Source organism: Perissodus microlepis, chromosome 7 (genome assembly GCF_051167445.1).
Source record: "Perissodus microlepis isolate ML-2025 ecotype Zambia chromosome 7, ASM5116744v1, whole genome shotgun sequence".
NCBI lineage: Eukaryota > Metazoa > Chordata > Actinopteri > Cichliformes > Cichlidae > Perissodus > Perissodus microlepis.
In genome coordinates, this window is record NC_140467.1 from 57,553,252 (window position 1) to 57,579,147 (window position 25,896).

General features: G+C 39.7%; 1 protein-coding gene across 2 annotated transcripts in view; it reads left to right on the top strand.

Moving 5' to 3' along the window:
- Positions 1–25,896, top strand: part of necab2 (N-terminal EF-hand calcium binding protein 2) — a 143,879-nt gene that overhangs the window by 76,157 nt on the left and 41,826 nt on the right. Inside the window, exons 8-9 of one of the 2 annotated variants that reach the window (XM_084936229.1) lie at positions 11,453–11,532; positions 19,730–19,786. In XM_084936229.1, coding sequence (XP_084792355.1) covers positions 11,453–11,532; positions 19,730–19,786 — 137 coding nt within the window. The remainder of the gene's footprint in view (positions 1–11,452; positions 11,533–19,729; positions 19,787–25,896) is intronic. The other variant, XM_084936230.1, reaches the window with a different exon arrangement.

The window sequence follows — 25,896 nt, forward strand, 5'->3', positions numbered from 1 at the left end:
CAGTGTAAAGCTCCTTGAGGCGACTGTTGTTGTGATTTGTTGCTATATAAATAAAAATGAATTGACTTGAATCGAGGTCTACACATAAAGTGTATAATTATATTATAACTCGAATATGTTTTCAGAAACTAAAATTTTGTCAGTGTTCAAGTGCATGTGGACATGCTTGTACATCAGTATACCCTGTCCCCTTTTAATATTTACTTGTTGGATGGATCCTGACTCCTAAACCAAGGCAAAGGTATAAAGCCAACCTTTCATACTCGTTTTCAGTCTTTCATCTACCTCATCATGCCATCGCTTTTCCTGTTTTCTCACTTTTCTCCCCCACATCCACCTTTTCTTCTGTGCTGTGGGCTGCAAAGCAGCACTGACAGCTTAGGTCCTTGATGTCAGCAGTGCTTTGTCTTCTGTCAGGACAAGGCAATTGATTAATGACTCCCAACTCCTTTCTCCTCCACCTGTATATGGGTGCCAGAGTGGCCATAATTCCTTCTTCTCCTTCTTCTTCTTCCCTGACATTCAGTGTGTTAAAATCGGCAGCTTGTAAATATAAACAGCCGGTGCCATTTGTTAACAGACCTGAAAGTCGTATTGTTGTTACTTCACTGTATTAATTCAATTCAATTCAATTCAATTTTATTTATATAGCGCCAAATCACAACAAAAGTCGCCTCAAGGCGCTTCATAGATACAGAGAAAAACCCAACAATCATATGACCCCCTATGAGCAAGCACTTTGGCGACAGTGGGAAGGAAAAACTCCCTTTTAACAGGAAGAAACCTCCGGCAGAACCAGGCTCAGGGAGGGGCGGCCATCTGCTGCGACCGGTTGGGGTGAGAGAAGGAAGACAGGATAAAAGACATGCTGTGGAAGAGAGACAGAGGTTAATAACAGATATGATTCAATGCAGAGAGGTCTATTAATACATAGTGAGTGAGAAAGGTGACTGGAAAGGAAAAACTCAATGCATCTTGGGAATCCCCCGGCAGCCTACGTCTATTGCAGCATAACTAAGGGAGGATTCAGGGTCACCTGGTCCAGCCCTAACTATATGCTTTAGCAAAAAGGAAAGTTTTAAGCCTAATCTTGAAAGTAGAGATAGTTTCTGTCTCCCGAATCCAAACTGGAAGCTGGTTCCACAGAAGAGGGGCCTGAAAACTGAAGGCTCTGCCTCCCATTCTACTTTTAAATACTCTAGGAACAACAAGTAGGCCTGCAGAGCGAGAGCGAAGTGCTCTAATAGGGTGATATGGTACTACAAGGTCATTAAGATAAGATGGGGCCTGATTATTTAAGACCTTGTATGTGAGGAGCAGGATTTTGAATTCAATTCTGGATTTAACAGGAAGCCAATGAAGGGAAGCCAAAACAGGAGAAATATGCTCTCTCCTTCTAGTCCCTGTCAGTACTCTTGCTGCAGCATTTTGGATTAGCTGAAGGCTTTTCAGTGAGTTTTTTGGACATCCTAATAATAATGAATTACAGTAGTCCAGCCTGGAAGTAATAAATGCATGAACTAGTTTTTCAGCGTCACTCTGAGACAGGATATTTCTAATTTTAGAGATGTTGCGCAAATGGAAGAAAGCAGTCTTACATATTTGTTTAATATGTGCGTTGAAGGACATGTCCTGGTCAAAAATGACTCCAAGGTTCCTCACAGCGTTACTGGAGGCCAAGGTAATGCCATCCAGAGTATGAATCTGGTTAGATACCATATTTCTAAGATTTTCAGGGCCGAGTACAATAACCTCAGTTTTATCTGAATTAAGAAGCAGAAAGTTAGCGGCCATCCAGGTCTTTATGTCTTTAAGACATTCCTGCAGTTTAACTAATTGGTGTGTGTTATCTGGCTTCATGGACAGATAGAGCTGGGTGTCATCTGCATAGCAGTGAAAATGTATGCTATGTCTTCTAATGATGCTGCCTAAGGGAAGCATGTATAATGTAAACAGAATTGGTCCTAGCACTGAACCCTGTGGAACTCCATAATTGACCTCAGTGTGTGAAGAGGACTCTCCATTTACATGCACAAATTGGAGTCTATTAGATAGATATGATACAAACCACTGCAGTGCAGTACCTGTAATACCTACAGCATGTTCTAATCGCTCTAATAGGATATTATGGTCGACAGTATCGAACGCTGCACTGAGGTCTAGCAGGACAAGCACAGAGATGAGTCCACTGTCAGAGGCCATAAGAAGATCATTTGTAACCTTCACTAAAGCTGTTTCTGTGCTGTGATGAGCTCTGAAACCTGACTGAAACTCTTCAAATAAACCATTCCTCTGCAGATGATCTGTTAGCTGTTTGACAACTACTCTTTCAAGGATTTTTGATATGAAAGGAAGGTTGGAGATTGGCCTATAATTAGCTAAGACTGCTGGGTCTAGAGATGGCTTTTTGAGTAAAGGTTTAACCACAGCCAGCTTGAAGGCCTGTGGTACATAGCCGATTATTAGAGATAGGTTGATCATATTTAAGATCGAAGAATTAATCAATGGCAGGACTTCTTTGAGCAGTTTTGTAGGAATGGGGTCTAAAAGACACGTTAATGATCTCCCTCTCTCCTGTATCCATACGTAGGGTGTTTATTAGCAAGTGTTGGGGGAAAAAAACCTTTGAACAGTAAATAAAATTAGAGAAATTATGTTCTCAGTGGTTTTCCCATAGTCATAGTTGTTTTGTGGCTCTTTTTATTGCCATAATAGCACTTCTATAATGACACAATCCCACAGAACTGGTCTGAGAGTCATTGCTAAATGACAGGCAGGCAGGGGAAGGAGAAAGGAAATAAAAAGCAGTGAGTGGGAGATGAGTGGAACAAAACACGAAGACTGAGAAAAGGAGTTAGACGGAGAGGAGAATGAGGAGCTAAATATATCCTCCAACTTAAAGTTAAGCAGCTCATGCTATGTTGTAGCTGCTGCAGTGCTTCAGTGCATTTTCTGCTCTAAGTGCACCGCCACTTTAGTGAAGAGAGTTAATTGCAAATGAACTGCAGTTTATTGTTCAGTGCTTTTTCAGGCACACTCAGAATCAAGTGTGTCTTTGTGTGTCTCCATCACATACGGCTATTCACTGTAAGAGCGTGTGTCTTAGCTTGAGGAAAACATAGATTCTGCCCTTGCACAGAGATTTTGCTGCAAGTCTTAAGTGACCCTTCATCATGCCCTGCAGCTCTTACAGGGAGTTTAGATTCCAGCGAGATTTTGCATTTGACCTTTCCCTATCAGGAAAATCAGTTTTTAAGTTTGGATGATTTTTCTGCAGTGTGAACTTTCCCACAACTAAAAAAGGGGACCAGTTTAACTTTATAAATCATTTAAGACTCTGTAAAGACAAAATTACTGTAAATTCTCAATAATACTGCAATAGTTTTGCTCAAACATAGAGAAATTAGTGAATGGTGGACGGTGGTTTCCATGTAGCCAAAGTAGTATAGTCGCGTTTACTGATAATGTAGTTTCAGGTACTACTTTGTAAGCTACTGTATCTTTTTTCTCTTTGTCTATATAAAATATGATAGCACAATTTTTCATAACTACGTGTGTTTTTGCTAATCTAAATGGACTTGGCTGTTTCATTTTATGCTGGTGTTTTTCTCTATCAGATATGCAGCTGCACTCCCTTTATTTGTGTACATCCAGCTGCTCTAAACATTATGTAACTGTGATTGGTGTATGTTTTGCATTCTGCTATGATAGATGTCTTTACAAATATGAAACACACTAGCTGGTAATTTATGCCTGCAAAATATAGTGTGAACATGAATTTTCACACTAATTGCATCTGATCCCATAATTTCCTTAGTTTTTTACTGTCACAGTAATTGTAGTAGAAGTATTACACACTGTTGACTATTATGGTATGATAAGCATTAAATATCGAATGTTCCCAACCACTGGGAAGATGGAACTTATTCTTGAAAATATGTCCAGCACTGATAACGATGGAAACGGTCTTTGAGTGGATGGAAGATGGTGAGTGAGCCAGTGTGAGGAGGGCAGAAGAAGAGCCCTCAGTTCCTTTTTATGTAGATATACTAAATGTTGGCACACTGGACACATTTGGACAAAGTTTGCCTTTATTCAGTCCAGTTTTCTCATTTTCTGTGTGGCATTCCTAACAGCTCACCCTATGAAGGAGTAGGTATTATGTAATTTTAATAAAATACTATTTAATATGACAAAGCTGACCCACATATGGAAACTGATTAATTTGACCCCACCGTGTTTATAGCCTGTCTCTGTGTTGCTCTTTCATATTTTTTGTTGCTTTTAAGTAAACTTGAATCTCTCATTTGTTTTAGGCAAAGCAGTGCATTCAGAATTCATCTGTGACTATGGAACTACACAAGGTTACACAGTCAACATGCAACAACATGAGTTTACCTCAACAGCAAGCAAGTTCAGTAAGATCACCAGAGAACTTGTGAAAGATGAAAGATGAGTATAGGGTGCTTTCTATGGCTTCTTCTTCCCCACACTGGGGAAATGCAGGTGCTACAGTAGCACCAGGGTCAGGAAGAAAAAGTGAATTAGAGTGCTCATGGTTTCCACAGTCTCATGCAGGGGAGGGCGGGTGTTGCCCATCATGGACATTAGCCTGGCTAACATCCTCTTCTCACCCCCTCTATGAGGCCTAGAGCACTGGCCAGGACAGAACTGGCCCTCTTACCCAGTCTATTAAGCTGTTACCTGTCCCTCTTCATGCTGCCACCTCCCCGGTAGGCAAGTGCATAAAAGATTGCAGAAGCCATCACCATGTTATAAAAGGCCCTCACTAATGTCCTGCACACCACTAAAGAGCCGCCATCAACAAGCCCAGGAGATGGTGCTGACTTTGGCTCTTTTCTGTACAGAGCTTGAGTTTTATCTGACCAGCTGAACACTCAGGAGTTTGTACATGTCCATGACCATGATGTCTAAACCATGGATGCTCACAGATGGATTTCTTCAGAATGATGCTTCTAGAGAAGATATGAGCAATGAAACACTGGTTACGTAGTGCACACACACACACACACACACACACACACATATATATATATATTAGGGGTGCAACGATACACAAAATTCACGGTTCGGTTCGGTTCGATACTTTAGTGTCACGGTTCGATATTTTTTCGATACAAAAAAAATGTTCATGCCTTTTTAATTTGTCATTTATTAAAATTATAAATATATATTTTAACTCAAAAGTACAGTTTTTAAATTTAATGTTGCTGAAACAAAAAAGTAATTAAAAAAATAAATATATCTCAGAGCTAGCAAAATTTCAAAATCCCTGGTAGCCCTTCGGGCAGGGACTCTTCAGTTTTTGGTAGCCCAAAATAAATTTAAGTAGCCCGAATAAAAAACAGCAATTTTTTGATTGATGTTTTGTTTCCTGTTTTGTTTCCTTTACAATATTATACATTAAAGTATAATATTGTAAAGGAAACAAAACATTAAAAACATATTGCAGACAGAGCAATAATGCATTTCTTGCATTTCTCATGGGTTCTAAAGGGGGCCTTTCTTAAAATGACTGGTCCCAGTAACAAAGGCGCTTGTCGACTCAGAAATCGAGGGAAAACCAACAACACACCCGGCAGAACATTATGTTATTTACACGGGTGCACATAAGTGGTCCGCATGTGCGCATTCGCTGTCAAAATAAAAGACGCGCACCAGATAAGAAGTTGCAACGCGCGTTTGCGACCATATAAAAGGCACTGTTTTTGTCCGCTAGAGTGGGATTTTCACGGCACATTCCGCACCACATCTCTGTGCGTTCATCATTTGTTTGAAGCCAGCTCACCTCCTGCAACCACTTTTCCGAGAATACGTGCTTCTTTTGTGGTTCGGACTCCTTCTGACATTTCTTTGGAGGTGGAGGAAAACCAAAGTAATTGCTTAAAGGAGTTTGCTTCTTCGACATCTTTAAGAGTTCTAAACAAATGTCTGACCTCCAGAAAATCTTATGTACGCAAACACGCGTTGCAACTTCTTATCTTGTGCGCGTTTTTTATTTTGACAGCGAATGCGCACCTGCGGACCACTTATGTGCACCCCTGGTTATATAGCTTGTCATATTGCAGCCACAGAAATTATTTTGTCCATGAAACCATAAAGCTGCACTTTCTTTTTGCCTTATAGTCTGATTTGTCATAACTTTTCCGTTTTGTGGTAAGCTTTTCTTTGGCTGTCACTTCTTCACCCTGACCTGTCTTATTTGGCTCAGCAGAACTAAAATATATATCCTGCTGCTTTTACACAGGCACTCACATAACGCTCAGCGATTCTCTGCGCGATCAACCTCTCACATGTTTAAGCTTGCTGCGGGAGATTTCACTTGTCATGCTAACGATTGATAAGACGATGTCAGAGGAATTGGTGCGCAAATTATCGTCACTCACCAATCAGTACTGTCGCTCTCTATACACAGTTCGCGTGATTGCAAAGTGAAAGCAAAAAACAAGCGCAAATTCAAACGTGATTTCAATATGTCACATATTGACAGTGGCTCACCGATGCCAATGACATAATTACCCAACTACATTTCCGAAAGAATGCAAAAGCATTGACATATATTTTTCCTTCCTACGATAGCCCGACGGGCAGGGCAGAGATAGATTTTGGTAGCTCGACTGGAAAAATCGCTAGCCCTGGGACGTCGGGCGAGCGATTTTGCGAGCCCTGTATCTGATTGAGGAATCACTCATCTTTGGAAAAGAGAGTTTATTACAGAGAAATGGCTCTTTCCAAAATAAAAGCTATACTATACGCTTCTTCTGGGCTATATTCTCAGCAGCATATTAAACATATCAGGTCCCCATAAGGAGAATCATGTGCTAACGGCTGTCTAAATGACTCGGGTAAAGTTTGTAGCATGCGTGCTTGTTGTTTTTGTCTGCTTCCACTTGTCTTTGCACTAGGATGCTGTCGGAGTAAATGTGCAGTCATATTCATTGTGTTCCCACTAGTGCTGTCAGCGTTAATCTCGTTGAAATGACGTTAACGCCACAACACGGCAAATCTCCGTTAACGAGCTACCGCAGATCGCCCCGTGCGTGGGGCTGGACGGCATCAACACGTTAACAAGCTAACTACGCTAACACACTAGTTCCCACCCATGTAATTGAGCATTGCGTGGCACATCCAACATACTGTTTTACTTTAGTCCATGACGCGCTTACCTTCAGGGTCATACGTCACATGAAGACCAAAATAGTTCCAAACGCCACATCTGAATGAGGGTGGGGGGAGGTTCAATTTGCCATGTTGCAAGGAGAGCTTAACTTCTGTCTCGCTAGCTTGCCCTGCACTCAGTGAATCTGCGTTCGACTACTCCGCCTAGGCTGCACTGTCGAGCGCAGATCCACTGAGCGCTCAACACAGACAGCATCGTCAGAAGGAAAGTTGATAAAATAAATTAAAAATTTTGTATTGTTCGATACATATGCGTACAGAACCGAAAGCACTGTATCGAACGGTTCAATATCGATAAGAGTATCGTTGCACCCCTAATATATATATATATATATATATATATATATATATAATAAACTTTTTATATAATACAAAGTATTAAAAAACATTCATCTACTCAGACATAATGGCAATTTTCTGTGATTCATGTGCACTCTCTCTTCACACTCGCTGTGGCACAGAATAGAAAGTTAAATTGGGCGAATGTAGACTAACTCAAATCCGGTTTAATTGAGTAGAAAGTCAATAGAGACCCCCCACCTCACCCCGCCCTGTTCCAAAATTTGAAGGTTGTAATTCCTCACACACTTCTATAATTGAGCTGGCCACTTATTTTCTAAGTCCATCAAGATGACCACTGGGCTTTTATCTCCAACTGTCTCCATGGCTACAGACTATGGTTTAGTGTGTGTGTGTGTGTGTTTAGGGCGGAGGGAGGTAGCTCCTAATTGACTGGCTGTTAAATCTTTTAATGAAGAGTGGACAGCTCGCTCTCCAATTAGCAGTGAGGGGGCCATCAGGGGATGAAAAAGGCCAGCAGTGAGGGGGAGGAGTAGGAGGAATCAGGGAAGGAAGAAGATAGTGGTTAAGAGTAGGAATGAACTGAGGGAGGTGGTGTATTTGGCAAAAGTGGGTTAAATGAGAGGGAAACAATTTTTTCCCCCAGCATTCGTTCTCTGATTTCATATCATATGAAGACACATAAATAAGCAGTCATCATCAATGGAGATACTGAGAAAAAAAAAGGAATAGTCCAGTTGCCCTCTGCACATTTAACTATAAAAGATCTTATGTTAACCATTTTAACCTTACAACACTGCAAACATAAGCAATGGAACTGGGATACATAATTGCCATACACACATAGGCACATCACAGTGAAGAGGAAAAGCTCAACACTGTGCACGCTCCACTGGGTCAGAAATGATAGGACATGCTGGGTTGTTTTATAGCACAGAGGAAAAAAAGGGTCCTCTCCACCCAGCAGAAATTACATGCTGGAACTCAAACAGACATACACACATAAAAATTCATGCATGTAAAAGACACAATGCAAATAATATGGAAAACAACAAATATACAGTAAGGTGCATAAGTATTTGGACACGTATACAACTTTTGTGCAGACCTTCAGCTTTTCTTCAAGAGGTTTAACAAAATTATGGCATGAAGAGTTAAAGAATGACAGGCAGAATTTTTTTTCAAATTCTTATGAAACTTAATAAAGTAATAGTAAAATCTTCTGATCTGACACCCAGATTAACAGGTCTTTACTGTTTCATATAAAGATGGATGCATTGAAGTATGGCATCACCCAGTGGGTTGCTTTGGAACCCTTTAATAAAATTTAATATACTGTATTCATATTTGATTTGGTAAATGACTTAAGTTTTGTGCATTGAATTGAAACTAATGCACAAAGGGTTAGGTATGGTGTCATTAAAAAAATACTGCAGTCACTGATAATGAGCAAGTATCAAAACAAATGATGGATATGCTCTTCTACCCCAGTGTCGGGCTTTCTTGCTGAGAAGTAAATATTTTGCACACAAAGAGAAATATTATCTTAAAGCCAAAGCTAATTTGGTGGAATCTTGTGTGGCTGGGCATCTTAAAGTCGCACTGGAATAAGAGCCAATTAAACAGAGCACCTCAAAGGAGCCAGCTTCCCATTTCTTTACTGTCTTTGAACAGGCCAAGTTCCTTCCGATAAACAGATATAATTGCCTATTTATCAGCCTTTTTGAAACTCCCAGATTACCGTATATGAAATATTCATTCACAGTGATAGTGAAAAGTGAGAGATGTGAAAGGAAGAGCACACGGTGTAGCATAGGGTGGTATGATTCTGTGTACTGTACAGTACTTGCTCTGTGAAGCTGGGCTTTTTTCTTTTTTGTACTTACTACTGTTTGACATACGCACAGTGTCATGAAAAAGTTTTTGCCCCCTTCCTGATTCCTTAGTTTTTTACATATTTGGCAGACTCAAATAACAAATTTTAACATTGGACAAAGATAACCCGAGTAAATATGAAATGCTGTTTTTAAATGAGGGGGAAAAGCAATTCAAACCTGCTTGGACCTGTGTGAAAAAAGTAATTGTTTAATTATACATTAACTTTGATTAATCAAGTTTTCTGGAAAGCTGAGTCCAATTATTATTATTAGCCACACCCAGGTCTGATTGCTGCCAGACTGATTGAGTCAAAAATCACTTAAAGCCAAATGAGCTCAAAAAACAACACTGTCATGGTTTGCTGTGTTGCAGGCAGGATGTAGGACCCAAACGCAGGACTCGTACATGGGAAGTAAACTCAAAACGGCAGCTTTATTGCTGGAAAAAAAAACTCTTACACTAATACAGAAAACAAAACCAAAAACAAGAAACTAGAAACATGAAACTCAAACCAAAAAACTAAGAAACTAAGAAAATAGGGAACTAAACTGGGAACAGAGAACTAGGAAATACCGGGATCATGAAGGAAACACACACAGAGAGGGTGTATGACACAACAACAGACCTCAATATACAAGGGAATAACAAGAGAATGGGAAACAGGAGAGAAACACAGCTGGGAATAATCAAACATAACGAGACAAAGAGGAAGCAAAACTGAATACACTGAACACAGGAAAAGGAACTATCAAAATAAACAGGAAACATGAGACCGTCACGAAGACACAGACTTGACACTGTGACAGGGAGACATGACTGACTAGGGGAACAGAGAGACCATGAACCATGGAGACAAGAGTAACTAAATGTAGAGCACAGGGAAGGCACCGTGACAGAAATCTAAAGACTAGAAACGAAGCGTATAACACGTGGAGACGACTAGGGGGAACACGATAAAACTAAATCAAAGAATATTAATCCAGGACCTGAAACACAAATACTGGGTTGCAGACCCAGAACCGTGACAAACACTTGATCTGACAATCTAAAGAAACAGATGAGAAGTCATTGATAGCTATCAGTCTGGAAATAGTTACAGAGCAATTTCTAAGGTTTTTTCATTTTCTAGTAATTGAGAAAACTTGGAATAATGGTGAACCTTCCCACGAGTGGCCAGCCGACCAAAATTACTTCAACAGTGTATCAACAGCTCATCCAGAAGGACACAGAAGAACCCAGAACAGAATTCCAAGGAGAAACTCACCATTGACCGAAAGAACACAAAGGCTCGTTGCCAAAAAAAAATCTCGATGATCTTCAAGTAAAATAGTTTTTGCTCAAGCACACTTGAGTTATGCAGAAGGTCAGTGATGAGAAACAAACCAGCAAGTCACCTCTGAACAGCTAAAAATAATAATAATAATTTAAGATTTTGAAGTGGCCTAATCAACATCCAGACTCAGATCACATTAGGATGCTATGGTATGACCTTAAAAAGGGCTGTTCGTGCTCAGAAACCCTCAAATGTTGCTGAATTAAAACAATTACCCCAGAGCAATGTGAAAGATTCATTACCAGTTATCTTGATTGCAGTTCCTGTTGCCAATAGTTGCACAACCAGTTATTAGCTTAGGGGGCAATTGCTTTTTTCACACAGAGCCACATAGGTTTGGATAGCTTTTTTATGTCCAATATTAAAATTTCTTTAATGATCTGAAATAATTGTGAAAATATCAGCAAAGGGCCCAAGACTTTTTCTGTACAAGAAGATCAGAAATCACAGTACGATATATCTCTGACACCTCCTCTGCTCTAAAACACTATTACATTACTGAGCATACTGTAAATGAGTTCACACCATATGTAACTGATATGGTGTGATACTGTAGCTATAAAAGAAATAGGCCGACAGTGCACCGATTTCATTACGCATAAGATGCATTTGAATGAATGTTACTAGAAGATGCACCATATCTTATCGCAAACCGCAAAGAAAATGATGCAAATATTTTTGATATATTATTACTTAATTCAGTGTCTTTAGATTCTGAATCTGTACGTCTGTGTGCTGCAGGTGCAGTGGAGGTGAGGAAAGAAGGTCTGGAGGCGCAGATCAACCGTCTAGCTGAACTCATCGGACGACTGGAGAATAAGGTGAGGAACACAGACACACCACATTAATATGTTTTAATAACTAAGAAAGAAATCCCCAAGGATGTGAGTGCAAGCAGCTGAAGTGACTTTTCTCTAATGGGTGGCTTGGCTCAGCCTCAGAGATAAGGTGAGGAGTTTGGACATTCAGAAGGACCTCAGAGTAGAGCTACAGCTTTAATTGGATAGAGTAGGCATCTGATCAGGATTCCTCCTGGGAATCTCCTTTCTGAGGTTTTCTGGGCATGCCCAACTGGGGGGAGACCCTAGGGTAGACCCAGAATCCACTAGAGAAATAGTATATCTTATCTGGACAGGGAATGCCTCAGGTTACCCCCAGAGTAATTGGAAAATGTTGCTGGGGAAAAGTATGTCAGGAATACCCTGTTTAGCCTGCTGCCAATCCAACCCAACTTCGGCTGAGATGAAGAAAATGGATGGATGGTTATTACATCTGACATGTTAATTTCTGCATTTTATGGTATTTCATAGATCTGAAGCTATAAAATAAAAGCAGTGTGTGCAGTAATGTGAGCACATATCTGTGAACCTGGCACACTTCACACACATCCACTAAAACAGACCTCAGCTGCCTGCACTGCTCAGTAAAAAATGCATCGCTGTCTGCATCTTCCATTGGGATTCTCCTCCTCCCTTTGGTGCTCTATTGTTATTTCAATTCAGTTCTTTCAGTTTACAAAGTTTAAACTACATCACCTCCTTAAAAAGCACCCAACCTTTTGTTTTAGCTTCCAGTGGCTTATCTTGGATTTTTGAAGCTTTAATGTAAATTAGCCAATAGTTACATATTTCTGACATGAAACCTGTATGATTTAAACAATTGTAAACATTCTATAAGAGTTCAGTTTATCATCTCATAACCTCTATGGATTTAGAGCCACTTTAAGTCTATATACAGATCTTTATGGTCTTTCTTGGGGTTTTGCTGACAATGCAAATCCAGCATCAGCTTCCCTAAAGCCTAATATTCAAAGCTTTACTTTAGGAAACTAAGTTTTACCTCTTTCTCTCAGACTTTATCACTAACCCACAAAGTGATTAATACAGACATTCATCATCAGCTTTATCGCGTCAGTACCTCTGATTCTATTTATCAGATCTTTAAACAAGACCAGGTGGATTTTTTTTTTCATATGAATAATCATCAATATAGATTGAATTGTCAACCATATATATTTAATTTGTGTAATAAACTGGGATATTTATAACTGGAGCTATTTGTTAGATTTTTGTTAGATTTTGCCACATACTTTCCTCTGTGATTAGTACGGTTTTCTGATTGTGAATGTTTAGAAAGTTCTGATCTTATGTCAAATTTCAGTGAAATAAAGAATCAAACTGTACATACAGGAAATACTTTGTTTTAATGCCTTCTTTACAGAGTGAATAGCACAACCTCTGATAAGAACTGAGTTCAACCTTAAAACAGATGAACAGACTGTGAGAATTGAGCTGCACTGCTGTCAGTTCTTTTAAAGCACCAGTCATCCTTTCGACACTAGAGCTCTTCTATCAGACACAAACGACTGAAAGTCAGTGATCTCTGTCCTCATTATAACTTTTTCTCTGACCAAGCTTGTCAGCATATGGAGGATTTGTTAGTTTGATATGTTACATTGGCCAAATTGCGTACACCAGAGCAGCACGCTGAAGGTCGGCGGAGTACAAAAGAGAGGAAAGTGTTGCAGGAGGGGGGGAAATGATAGTCAGTGGGGGCTAATAAGCAGGTGGGAGTGGGAAGGTGAGTAGCTGATTTACATCAAGTGAAAGAAATTGAAGAAAGTAAGAAAGTATCACAGTGCATATTTTTTCTTCACTTCTTCTAAAGTGTGGCAACTCTCTAGTCAAAGATGCCTCTTCATCATCTTCCTTCCTCCCTTCTGTCATTCTTGCATCTTTCATTTGCCTTCGCTCCCCCCCCCCCCCCTCGCTGTCTTTGTCCCTCCGTTCCTCTGCATTGCCTGCATCTTATTCAGTACTGAACATGTTGCAGCTAATGGAGCCCCAGCAGACTCAGCTGTCTTTAGGAGAGCGAGCGACTACAGCAGAAAGAGCTAAGAATACCTAAAGACTATGCACCGCCGTGGGGGAGGAGGAGTAGCAAGATGAGGAAGGATAGAGGGGAATCACGTTAGGAAAAAAGGATTGGAAGAAGGAAACAACATCATCACTCATAATACCTCTTTAGAAACAACCTGAAGCCTTTAACCTCTTACTGTAATTTAATATACGTCCAACTATTTACTCAGTTTGGGCAGCAATGGCTGAAATGTTTCTTACCAAAGAACTGTTCAATAATCACCTGCAACCATAAATCCTCCAGAGACTCAATTAGTCTACTTTCCAGAAGTCTGTGGCACAAAGAAAATCTTTCCAATGTCGACTGCTACAAACAGACAATTTTCTTTTTTACCCCTTTAGATGGCGATAAAGTCAGGAATAATTCAAGCATTTTACTTTTACTTGAGGGAACGTTGAATTGAAGCTTAAAATTTATGAAAAGAGGTAGAAAGGAGAGTGACAGAGCATTCATTTATCAGCTCTTTCTCTATGAAAACAAGTTACCAGGGGGAACAAGGCATGTGTAAACTGAAAAGTAGGTTTAAATGTAAGTGCTTGTTGTCTTCATGTTATATAGGATTACATATTGTTGTCTTGTTGTGTGTGCAGCTATCAAAAATGGTGCTTCATGTGGCAGCACACCACTATTTCTACGTCACAGCAGATAAAGTGGATGGTTACAGAGTCACTGGCCAGGTCTTTAATGATATCGTCAACTTTTTTAAAAAGATAGACTAATTCACTTTCTTATTGAGAATTAAATCTAAAGACCATTCTACTCAGAAATGCACAGGAATTATAAAGCTGCAGTCTACTGACATGTAGCTCAGGCTCAAGAAGGGGTAAAAGCTTCTGCCTTGATTCTTCTCTGAGGCTCTCTGATAGGAAAACTGTCTGTGATAAGAAAACCTGAAGTGTTCTGCTTCAGGTCAAGAAATATAAACCTCTGTAAAGCCACACATCTGACTTTTATGTTTGTCTCTGCACAATCTATACATGGTGTGCTGGGCAGTATAACATGGAATTTTATAAGATTCAGGCGGTTTAATGGTATGTTGCATTATTTTTAAGCATTATATTCATAGTGGTCAGTTTGTCATAGTGGACACTTTAGTGTCACCACGCAAATTAAATAAAACCACTTACCCAAAACAATAAATAATCGACTGAAGGCTCTGTGAACAAAACTTAAACGCTGGGACAAGGCCTCAGAGTCTCTCCTTAAAAGGTGGACATAATGCCACATTAATGCTAGAAGATAACATCCAAAGACTTCCAGACAGCAGATGTGGCACCGCTCTCTTTGTTCAGTGTTTTTGGTACATCTCTGCTCTTCTCTCTTTTCTTTATCCTTTCTTCACTGGTGTTGGATGTCGCATGATTAGGATGACAAATGAGATCTGAAATGATCACAAATTGGGGTAACTAGAAGTAACTAGAAGTTTCCAAGCAATACTAGTACTGCGTAAATTTCATTTACTTAGAAATCTAAAATAATTTGTGTATCTGTTTCCAATTCAGTGTGATGCCTTTTATTTTGGAGGTCTTGCTGAAATCAATTTTCCACCTTGATAAAATTTTGATTTCAGAATAGAAAAGAAGACAAATTACTCGTATGATTACACTTGGACCAACAACAGGGAACAGCAGAAATCCGCTGCACGTGAAAAAGAAAATAGGTCACCAAACTTTTCTGTTGGAAAATGAGTTTTCAGAATAATGAGAGCTATAGAAAAGCACATGAATAGGCATTTTCTGCTGGATTAAATTTACAGAAGGCTGTGCAGAATACTGCAGAAATCATACTGGATCAAAACAAAAGCGTTGTGGAGGTGTCTTAAATGTGTCTTTGCCTCTCTGTTTTGTTGAGTATTACCTGCACAAGTTTTAGTATTAAGACTGTGCAGGTGTCTGGAAGGAGGAGATGATATTATCACACTGCGTCGGAGTGAATCATGAATTGTTTACTCAATGAATAATAAGCCAGCTACACACTGAGTGATGCTGTACATGGTGAGATGAAAATAGTGTCTTACTTTGGCCCCTTTGCTTGGATATCACAGGAAATCCTGTTACCTGCAAACCCTCCTTAAAGTGGCAAAATCATGGAGCCTCTGTTGCTCAGTCTTAGTTTCACATTCTCCTACTGTCATCCTTTTTCCTTTCTTACAAAATATCATCATTTATTACTCTCCGTGCACCACAGACCAGGAAATTTTGCTTCCCTTGAAAACATCCCTCTTAGGATAATGAGCTTTCATTGTAGAGGCTCATATGCAATCTCTCCTTTTATCAGCAAAAGTATGTGATGTTGTGTTTGATAACTTGATTATAGCCACATAACTGGCAATGCTTATGCTCACTTTTTAACTATTTTTTAAAATTACTGTCAAGTTGAATGTGAAAAAATAGTAAACTATTACAGTTCTGTCTTATAATCTGCAACATCTTCAAAATGTTTAACATCTTCAAAATGTTCCACATTTAGGACGCATCGCATTCAGTTTGCATGTTGAGATGCAGACATATACACTATGTGGATAAAAGTACTGGACCAATTACGGCTTACACCTGCAGGAGCTGCACAGACAAGGACACCAATGCCATGAAGCTCCTATGCACTCTGTGATCCCACTCTGGAATTTTACTTGAGTTGTTGGCGTTCCAAAATGCATTAGTACAACTTGCAGTTGATCGTGGAATATATGGGAAGGATGAAATTTCTTCATCCTAATACAATACCACACTCAAATTCAGCGACCTTTTTACGACAACTCAATTTTTCATAAATGTTTGTAAAGTCAAACTGCATAGCTAGGTGCTTGATTTTTTTACACCTGTAACAACGGGACTGAAATCACCTGAATTAAAAGATTAAGAGGTGTGGTTGTCCACATATATACCATATATATGTGGACATATATATATATATATATATATATATATATATATATATATATGTGGACATATATATATATATATATATATATATATATATATATATATATATATATACATATACATATATATATATATATATATATATATATATATATATATATATATATATATATATATATATATATATATATATACCACAGCTAACCAAATTTTCTTTGACTGTGTGCAATATGGGCAAAGAAAAGAATGGAAATCATACCCTGACTTAACACAAACGTGACTCTAGATGTCAGTTGACGTTGCTCATTAACTGCAAGACATGTAAAAGGTAACCAGTGTTGCAAACTTTTTGCTAATTAAATAGACAGTGATGTGTTTACAATATTTCCACTAAAACAACTTTGTTTTAATTACAATCAAATATATACTCTGAATCTTGATTTCCCCTGCGTACTAAAACATAAAGGTAATCATATCTTATCTTAAGTATATTTTGGGGAAATGCATTTAGCTTAAAATTTGTACTTTTGTGTTTTTCCTATCCAACTTGAAGATCAGTAGTTTTGTAGCAACAAAGGATCACATGCATGAGTGAAGTCTGAAAGGAGTTCATCTGGGACAACATCTAGAATAGAATAGAATGGAATTTAACTTTATTATCATTGCACATGTCGCAAGTACAAGGCAACGAAATGCAGTTTGCATCCATCCAGAAAGTGCTTTAGCAATAATATAGATATATTACAAAATATGAATCTATTATGGAACTATCTCAGATGCATTACTGCAAGACTTCGCCAATAAAAAAGTATGTCAGAATTTACCCTCTCCTGTTTCCCTGATAGAAGCAACGGCATGCAAATGACCAATAGAAGCCCAAGCAGACAACTGAGCTGATGGAATCAGTTGGAGAAACTTTTCTTCACTCCTCAAAGATGACTTCTTCAGTCTCAGCTAACTGCAGGTTCCATATCTTTCGCCATCTTACAATGCTGTGATTGCTGCCATTCCCCAACTCTCTATGAATGATTGTCATGGCCACTGATCAATGGTCATAACAGTTTGCATACTAATGATCACGAAACAGAGCTGGTCAGTTGGTCAGTGGTGCTAATTTTGCTCTCTATGCAAATTTTAAGGAAACCTCCAGTCACCTGAACCTGAATAAGTCACAGGGATGAGTGATGAAACTTCCTGGGATTTCCCTACCTGGCTGATTGAGCATCTTTCCTATCTTTCTTAAGAACATAACAAAGTTAATATTATTTAAACCTTTTTTAGATCATGTTTTGGCAGTTTTTTACTGGAAACATCTTCCAAGTGATGCAGGGTGTAAAAGAAAGCAGCTGATTTGATTTGTAAATGCCTAAACTAATCTTATCTGACAAAATATAGTGCAGTTCAAACAGAACATTAGTGAGGATAAACAGAGGGCTGAATATTTGACTTTAATTTGCTAAGCAGGCAGACGCACAACTCAAGTGAATGCTAACATGTTAGCTATATCGTTTTTGTGAGGCAGTAACACATTAGCATTGTGAGAAGAGCTTGTTAGTGAGCTTGCGTTGCTGAAAACAAATGTTAATGCAGGTTTAATGGAATGCATGCCATTAGTACTGCTGCTTTGTAAAGCACTTTTAAGAAAACAGCAATGGGTAAACAAAGCTGTTTGACAAAAATGTCTTTCAGTGTAGCATGTGCGGTAAGGAAAATAACAGGTAGTGAGTCTTTTATGTACTGAACAGCCAACAACACACGGCACCTTTCATTTCAGTCCAGCTGTGACCATACTGTGTCACATTAGGTTTAAATCATTCATCCTAGGATTTGGTATGTGTGAGTGTCTGCGTGTCACCTGCCCACTGTGCCGGACACCGTGATCCTGCTGAGTTTGGTAAAAGTCTCAGTTGCCCTCGGAGCTCCACAGACACTATTCAAACAGTGCTAGTCATCAGTCACCTTGGTGACAGACACCTGCAGCGCTTACTGTGATTTATTAGAGCGGGTTTATATAACGCTGGCTCACTGGCAGTGAAAGTGGAGGGGAAAACTGAAAATCAATGTTGTGCCATCCTTGCACACAGTCACTATACTATTGTGCCACCTGGCTTCACTACTGTCTTGCCTGGAGGATATATTTGAACTTAATTTAATTGTGCCTTTCACTTAATTGACCTTTTGCTAAACCCATCCCCTGAAGCATGGCTGTCTCGTAAGAGCAATGCCCATTATCTAAAGTATGGTCTGTTTGTTTTTTGGCCTTTTTAAAATGCACAGGATGAGAAAAAGTTTACTGGCTCATTGCTACGAGGTTATGTATTTTCTGATTCACAGTCGTGATTGGGTAGAAATTTAAAAGAAAAACTATTTTTTGCCCGAGTTGTACAGATATTTTGGCTTGCTGGTGTGAACTGAGGCTCTCCCAAGTATCTCTCATCCATAGAGCTCAAGGATGTTCATTTTGGCTTTATAGCCATGCAGCCGCTCCAGTTGGGGATGTCGTTCAGGTGGAAATTTTAAAAGATAGCTGAGGGCCTAGGGGATTATTACCAGTTCTTGCTAGCGCTACACTGTAAAACACATTCTGCTCTTTGTTTGCATTTCTTCTTCTTGAATATTCAACTGCTCAGGTTGTGTTGACTTTTTGACTGGTAACCCTTTTTTGTCCTACTTCAGGCTCAGTAGTCTCTGGCACAGGAAGCTGCAGGACGTCCCTAAAACTGTTTGGTCAGAAACTAAACTCTGCTTTCAGGCTTTTTTTAGAGACTGTCTAGTGTCAGAGAGCTAGAAGTGAGAGATCTTCTTTTATTTCCTTATGTGTAAAATGTAAAAAAAGAAAAAGAACCGTGCAAGACTTTGTAACTAAGGAACTAGAAGGTTAGTAACTTTTTAAAAGAAGAAACAACAACTCCCCTAAATGCTTTCACGTCTATCTTCTTCCTCGTGATGTTCAACAGGATTGGGGATTTCAGTCTTCCATGTTTACATCTTTCATGTCTGCTTCTCTCAGTGATTCTCTCCGATTCCTCCTCGTTCCCTACGAAACTTAATCTGTAAAATACATGTCCTCCTTCTGTGCCTGTCTCTGCAGCATGTCCAGAAAATCCTCTCATTGTGAGCTGCTAATGTGTGCTTCAAGTTGTAGTAGTAGTAGTTGCTGTCGTTGGTCTTGTAGATTGACATGTTGCTGCTGCTGTTGTTGTGCTTCTCCTTGCAGACGGTCTGGTTTGACCTGCACCAGAGGCTAACAGACACAGATGGCACCACCAGTGCAGTGAGTAGACTAAACACTTTAACGTTGTCCTCTACACTGCAGCACACAGCCTTGGGCCGAGCATCGCTTTCTGCTGCAATACCGTCCTTACACCGCACTACTCTGTTCCTGATGACATACCTATATGATGCAATTACTAGTGGACAGCGCTTATGCATGGCCAGAGCTCTCCAAAAATAACCCTGCTCTGTATGTCTCTCTCATGGGTGTGAACTTGTGAATTATTTCCCAGGAAATGTGTGCTTTTTGTTGTCTGGAACAAAATAATCTATGGGCACCGAGTATTCTCCAGAAGAACAAATAGAGTCATACATTATCTTATAACATCTAACACCCACAGAGAAAATAGCAGGCATATCAGGAGTGCAAGACACATGCAGCATATTCAGTAGGATTTTGTTTGTGATAACAATCAGTGACTCATAGAAAAAACGATCTTCTTTACAAGCCGTATTCGGATTCAGTCATAAATCACAACATCTTCCGTTACAGAAACCCAAATATTTGACACCATTGTCACACACTACTCCAGCTAAGATTGCATATCGCAAACAACACATGTATGCCTGCAGTGAAGTAGAGATAACAGGGTGAGAAGTATGAATGCCTGAAAAGCCAAAAACAATCTTTCTTACAGCAATGTGGATTTATTGTAGTCACAGTTACTTTTCCCTTTCCTATTTTCCCTCTTATAAACCAAAGACATAAGAACGTCCTTCACTAAGGTGTGCTCGTATATGTCTGTCGTTTAGATGGTGTCGTTTGCTACATTGATTCTTGCTTATAAAACAGGCTGAGGGGTTTAACTGGCTTTGGTATAAAGTTACAGTACATTTACACTAGAACAAGCAGCAAATGACCCCTGGAAAAATCAATTTCATGTGGTGTATTTATATATCAAAAATCAATTTATGCCAGTTAGAGCCATTAAGTTCTGTACAGATGCACCACTAAAAGCATGAACAGAGACATGAATATGTATACTTATTTGTGTCATTGTGTAAAGCTGTAAATATACAGTTTAAAAGTATAAATTACAATCACCGGGCATGTGTCGACAACGCTTCAGTCCCTGGGTTAACCTTAGATTTACAGAGTAAACAGTAAAAATGACCGCTGAGTAGGGATGGGTATCGTTTAGGTTTTATCCGATACCGGTGCCAAACCGGTACTTTTGAAACGGTGCCGGTGCTTAAACGGTGCTCGAACCGGTGCTTAAAGAATGCAGAACACAAACTTTGTCCAAAAACCTCTCATGTTCAGCTGTTTTTTTGTAAAAAGATAACAATGTTAGCCTTTTCTGCAGCTATGGGGCATATATGGTATCACTCTTGGCTGGAAGCAGTGCTTAAACAATGGAAAAAACACAAACTTTGTCCAAAAACCTCTCATGCTTAACTGTTTTCCACTTTTTCTTTGGTCATTTTAGCCTTTTTGGCCAGGGTGAAGGGAGTATCTGCCATCAAACAAGAAGACAGCCGCATGTAGCTGTGATGATGTTTGCTAGTTCACCTTACATGCATTAATTTAAGATAAGATAAGATAAGATAAAACTTTATTAATCCCTCGGGTGGGTTCCTCTGGTTAGCCTACTCAACGTAACTTACACACGAACAATTCAATTCAATTCAATTCAATTCAATTTTATTTATATAGCGCCAAATCACAACAAAAGTCGCCTCAAGGCGCTTCATAGATACAGAGAAAAACCCAACAATCATATGACCCCCTATGAGCAAGCACTTTGGCGACAGTGGGAAGGAAAAACTCCCTTTTAACAGGAAGAAACCTCCGGCAGAACCAGGCTCAGGGAGGGGCGGCCATCTGCTGCGACCGGTTGGGGTGAGAGAAGGAAGACAGGATAAAAGACATGCTGTGGAAGAGAGACAGAGGTTAATAACAGATATGATTCAATGCAGAGAGGTCTATTAATACATAGTGAGTGAGAAAGGTGACTGGAAAGGAAAAACTCAATGCATCATGGGAATCCCCCGGCAGCCTACGTCTATTGCAGCATAACTAAGGGAGGATTCAGGGTCACCTGGTCCAGCCCTAACTATATGCTTTAGCAAAAAGGAAAGTTTTAAGCCTAATCTTAAAAGTAGAGATAGTTTCTGTCTCCCGAATCCAAACTGGAAGCTGGTTCCACAGAAGAGGGGCCTGAAAACTGAAGGCTCTGCCTCCCATTCTACTTTTAAATACTCTAGGAACAACAAGTAGGCCTGCAGAGCGAGAGCGAAGTGCTCTAATAGGGTGATATGGTACTACAAGGTCATTAAGATAAGATGGGGCCTGATTATTTAAGACCTCGTATGTGAGGAGCAGGATTTTGAATTCAATTCTGGATTTAACAGGAAGCCAATGAAGGGAAGCCAAAACAGGAGAAATATGCTCTCTCCTTCTCCTTCTAGTCCCTGTCAGTACTCTTGCTGCAGCATTTTGGATTAGCTGAAGGCTTTTCAGTGAGTTTTTTGGACATCCTGATAATAATGAATTACAGTAGTCCAGCCTGGAAGTAATAAATGCATGAACTAGTTTTTCAGCGTCACTCTGAGACAGGATATTTCTAATTTTAGAGATGTTGCGCAAATGGAAGAAAGCAGTCTTACATATTTGTTTAATATGTGCGTTGAAGGACATGTCCTGGTCAAAAATGACTCCAAGGTTCCTCACAGCGTTACTGGAGGCCAAGGTAATGCCATCCAGAGTATGAATCTGGTTAGATACCATATTTCTAAGATTTTCAGGGCCGAGTACAATAACCTCAGTTTTATCTGAATTAAGAAGCAGAAAGTTAGCGGCCATCCAGGTCTTTATGTCTTTAAGACATTCCTGCAGTTTAACTAATTGGTGTGTGTTATCTGGCTTCATGGACAGATAGAGCTGGGTGTCATCTGCATAGCAGTGAAAATGTATGCTATGTCTTCTAATGATGCTGCCTAAGGGAAGCATGTATAATGTAAACAGAATTGGTCCTAGCACTGAACCCTGTGGAACTCCATAATTAACCTCAGTGTGTGAAGAGGACTCTCCATTTACATGCACAAATTGGAGTCTATTAGATAGATATGATACAAACCACTGCAGCACAGTACCTGTAATACCTACAGCATGTTCTAATCGCTCTAATAGGATATTATGGTCAACAGTATCGAACGCTGCACTGAGGTCTAGCAGGACAAGCACAGAGATGAGTCCACTGTCAGAGGCCATAAGAAGATCATTTGTAACCTTCACTAAAGCTGTTTCTGTGCTGTGATGAGCTCTGAAACCTGACTGAAACTCTTCAAATAAACCATTCCTCTGCAGATGATCTGTTAGCTGTTTGACAACTACTCTTTCAAGGATTTTTGATATGAAAGGAAGGTTGGAGATTGGCCTATAATTAGCTAAGACTGCTGGGTCTAGAGATGGCTTTTTGAGTAAAGGTTTAACCACAGCCAGCTTGAAGGCCTGTGGTACATAGCCGATTATTAGAGATAGGTTGATCATATTTAAGATCGAAGAATTAATCAATGGCAGGACTTCTTTGAGCAGTTTTGTAGGAATGGGGTCTAAAAGACACGTTGATGGTTTGGAGGAAGTAATTATTGAAGTTAACTCAGAAAGATCAATTGGAGAAAAAGAGTCTAACTTAACATCAATGGTACTAAGAGTAGCTGTAGATAATATTACATCTGTGGGATGATTACTGGTAATTTTTTCTCTAATGATAAAAATTTTACTTGTGAAGAAGTTCATGAAGTCATTACTAGTTAACGTTAAAGGGATGGTTGGCTCAACAGAGCTCTGACTCTTTGTCAGCCTGGCTACAGTGCTGAAGAGAAACCTGGGGTTGTTCTTATTTTCTTCAATCAGTGATGAATAGTAAGATGTTCTGGCTTCTGAACAACATTAAGCTACTCACGCAGAGAAGAACGGCTGCTGCTGCCATCATCATCCGTCATCATTTCTGCTACACTGGCAGGGCTAGGGGCCAGGACTCTCCTCTTCGGGTTTTTGGGGGATGTTGCTAACTTCGCGTCCGATAAGAGGCACCACACCCGCAGTAGATGTGCTCGGTGTGAGGTCTCGCAGCAAGCTATCAAATACGGCGCATTTCTCGGCTTTTAAAAAAACCGCTATGCGTCGCCAGGTGTTTCATCGGATTTGAGGTGTTACCTCCTTTGACAGTATCACATAGTGATGGGATTTCCGGCTCTTTTTAGAGAACCGTCTCTTTCGGTTTGGCTCACTAAAAAGAGCCGGCTCTTTCGGCTCCGAACCGGCTCTTCAATTTGTTTTGTTGCTTGTTGTGTTTTTTACGTGTTTTGGAGTTTTTACGTGTTTTGGAGTTTGTACGTGCTTCAGGGTTCGTACGTGATTTGAAGTTTGTATGTGCTTTGTCTGTAGGGGCCACCGTAAATATACTTTTATTTATTCACTCCACATAAAATGTAATAAATAAATCATATAATACAAAAATCAACTATTCACATTTCAACTTTTAACTATTTAAATTTTCAGCTTTTTCCTTTTACAAATTTAAAGTGAAACAACACAAAACACTGCAAACCACAACACAATTAAATATAAATTAAAATATGAAAACAAAAAGAACATGCATATTCTCTGTCATATGGACCTGCATGAATAAACTTTCTGAATCCTTTATCATCTGCAACTGAAAATAGTTGTGGATGATTACTATACCTTTCTAATGTGACGTTGTTGTCCCTGGCTCTCTTTCTCTGTCTCTCCCTCCCGCTCTGTTCCTGTGCTACTGAGTGTAACTACCGCCCCTCCCCCTCTTCCCAGCTTAAAGCACAAGGCTCGCATGCTGAGTGAAGCGGAAAAAAAGTGCGAGAGAGAGGGTGAGAGAAAGGGGGAAAAAAACAAAAAACACGGCTCGCGATAAGGAGCCGGCTCGCGTCGTTCACGTCAAAGACCCGGCTCTAAGAGCCATTTCGTTCGCGACCGACCCATCACTAGTATCACAGTATCAGCTTAAAGCACTTGTTGCAGGCTGCTGAGTTTGCATCTTTTGCTGTGAAATACAGCCAGACTTTTGACCGCTTCGCCCTGGGTGTTTTTAATCTGTAGCTCTGCTCTAAAAGAACGTACGTACCTGGACCCGCCTACTATCCTCGGAAACGTAAAATGATTGGCTAGAATCTAAAGTGTATCACAGCTCAGAAAAAAAAAGCACCGAAATAAAGCACCGAAATGTGCGCTGCTTTTCGGTCTGGTTACTACCGTTTATATCAGAACGCCATCATGGCACCGGATACCGGTACCCATCCCTACTGCTGAGCATGTCTCTGAAATTCTTATACATTAATACTTAATATGTAAATGGTAAATGGCCTGTATTTGTATAGCGCTTTACTTAGTCCCTATGGACCCCAAAGTGCTTTACACTACATCCAGTCATCCACCCATTCACACACACATTCATACACTGGTGATGGCAAGCTACATTGTAGCCACAGCCACGCTGAGGCGCACTGACAGAGGCGCCCCATGTAATGTATACATTAATTTATTGCATGTACCTGTGAGCTATAAAAATTTTTTACAAAATTGATCAACAGTTCAGAGTGTTATACAGTTGATGATGAAATGGAAAGGCCCTTTGATGTAAAAGTTGAACTCAATAAAAACAAATATCAAAAGTATGACTTACCTTAAAAACCTGCACTCAACCATCCAAAGCAATGGACAGTACACTAGAGAGGTGAAGAAGAGAGTGCAGGCAGGACAGTTTGTGACAGAAGGAAAGCAGCAAGAGCGAAAGGGAAGATTTACAAGACGGTAGTGAGACTACCTGGAGGTGACAGAGCTGAAGAGCTTTGTCTACAGTGATCCAGGGTGGACAGTTTTAGAAATGAGGTATAGCAGCAGGACAGCTCAGGTTAAGTTGCTTGAGATAAAGTTAGAGAAGAAAGGCTGAGATGGTTTGGAGATATCAAGATAAGGTATAGATAAATATATAATGGATGGTGAAGTTGAATCTGTCAGGAGGAAAGAGGAAGACAACAGATAAGATTCATAGATGTCATTAAGGAGGACATACAGAAGAGGTAGATAATTCAGGAAGCAGCTGAAGAAGTAGATGGTGAAAATATGAA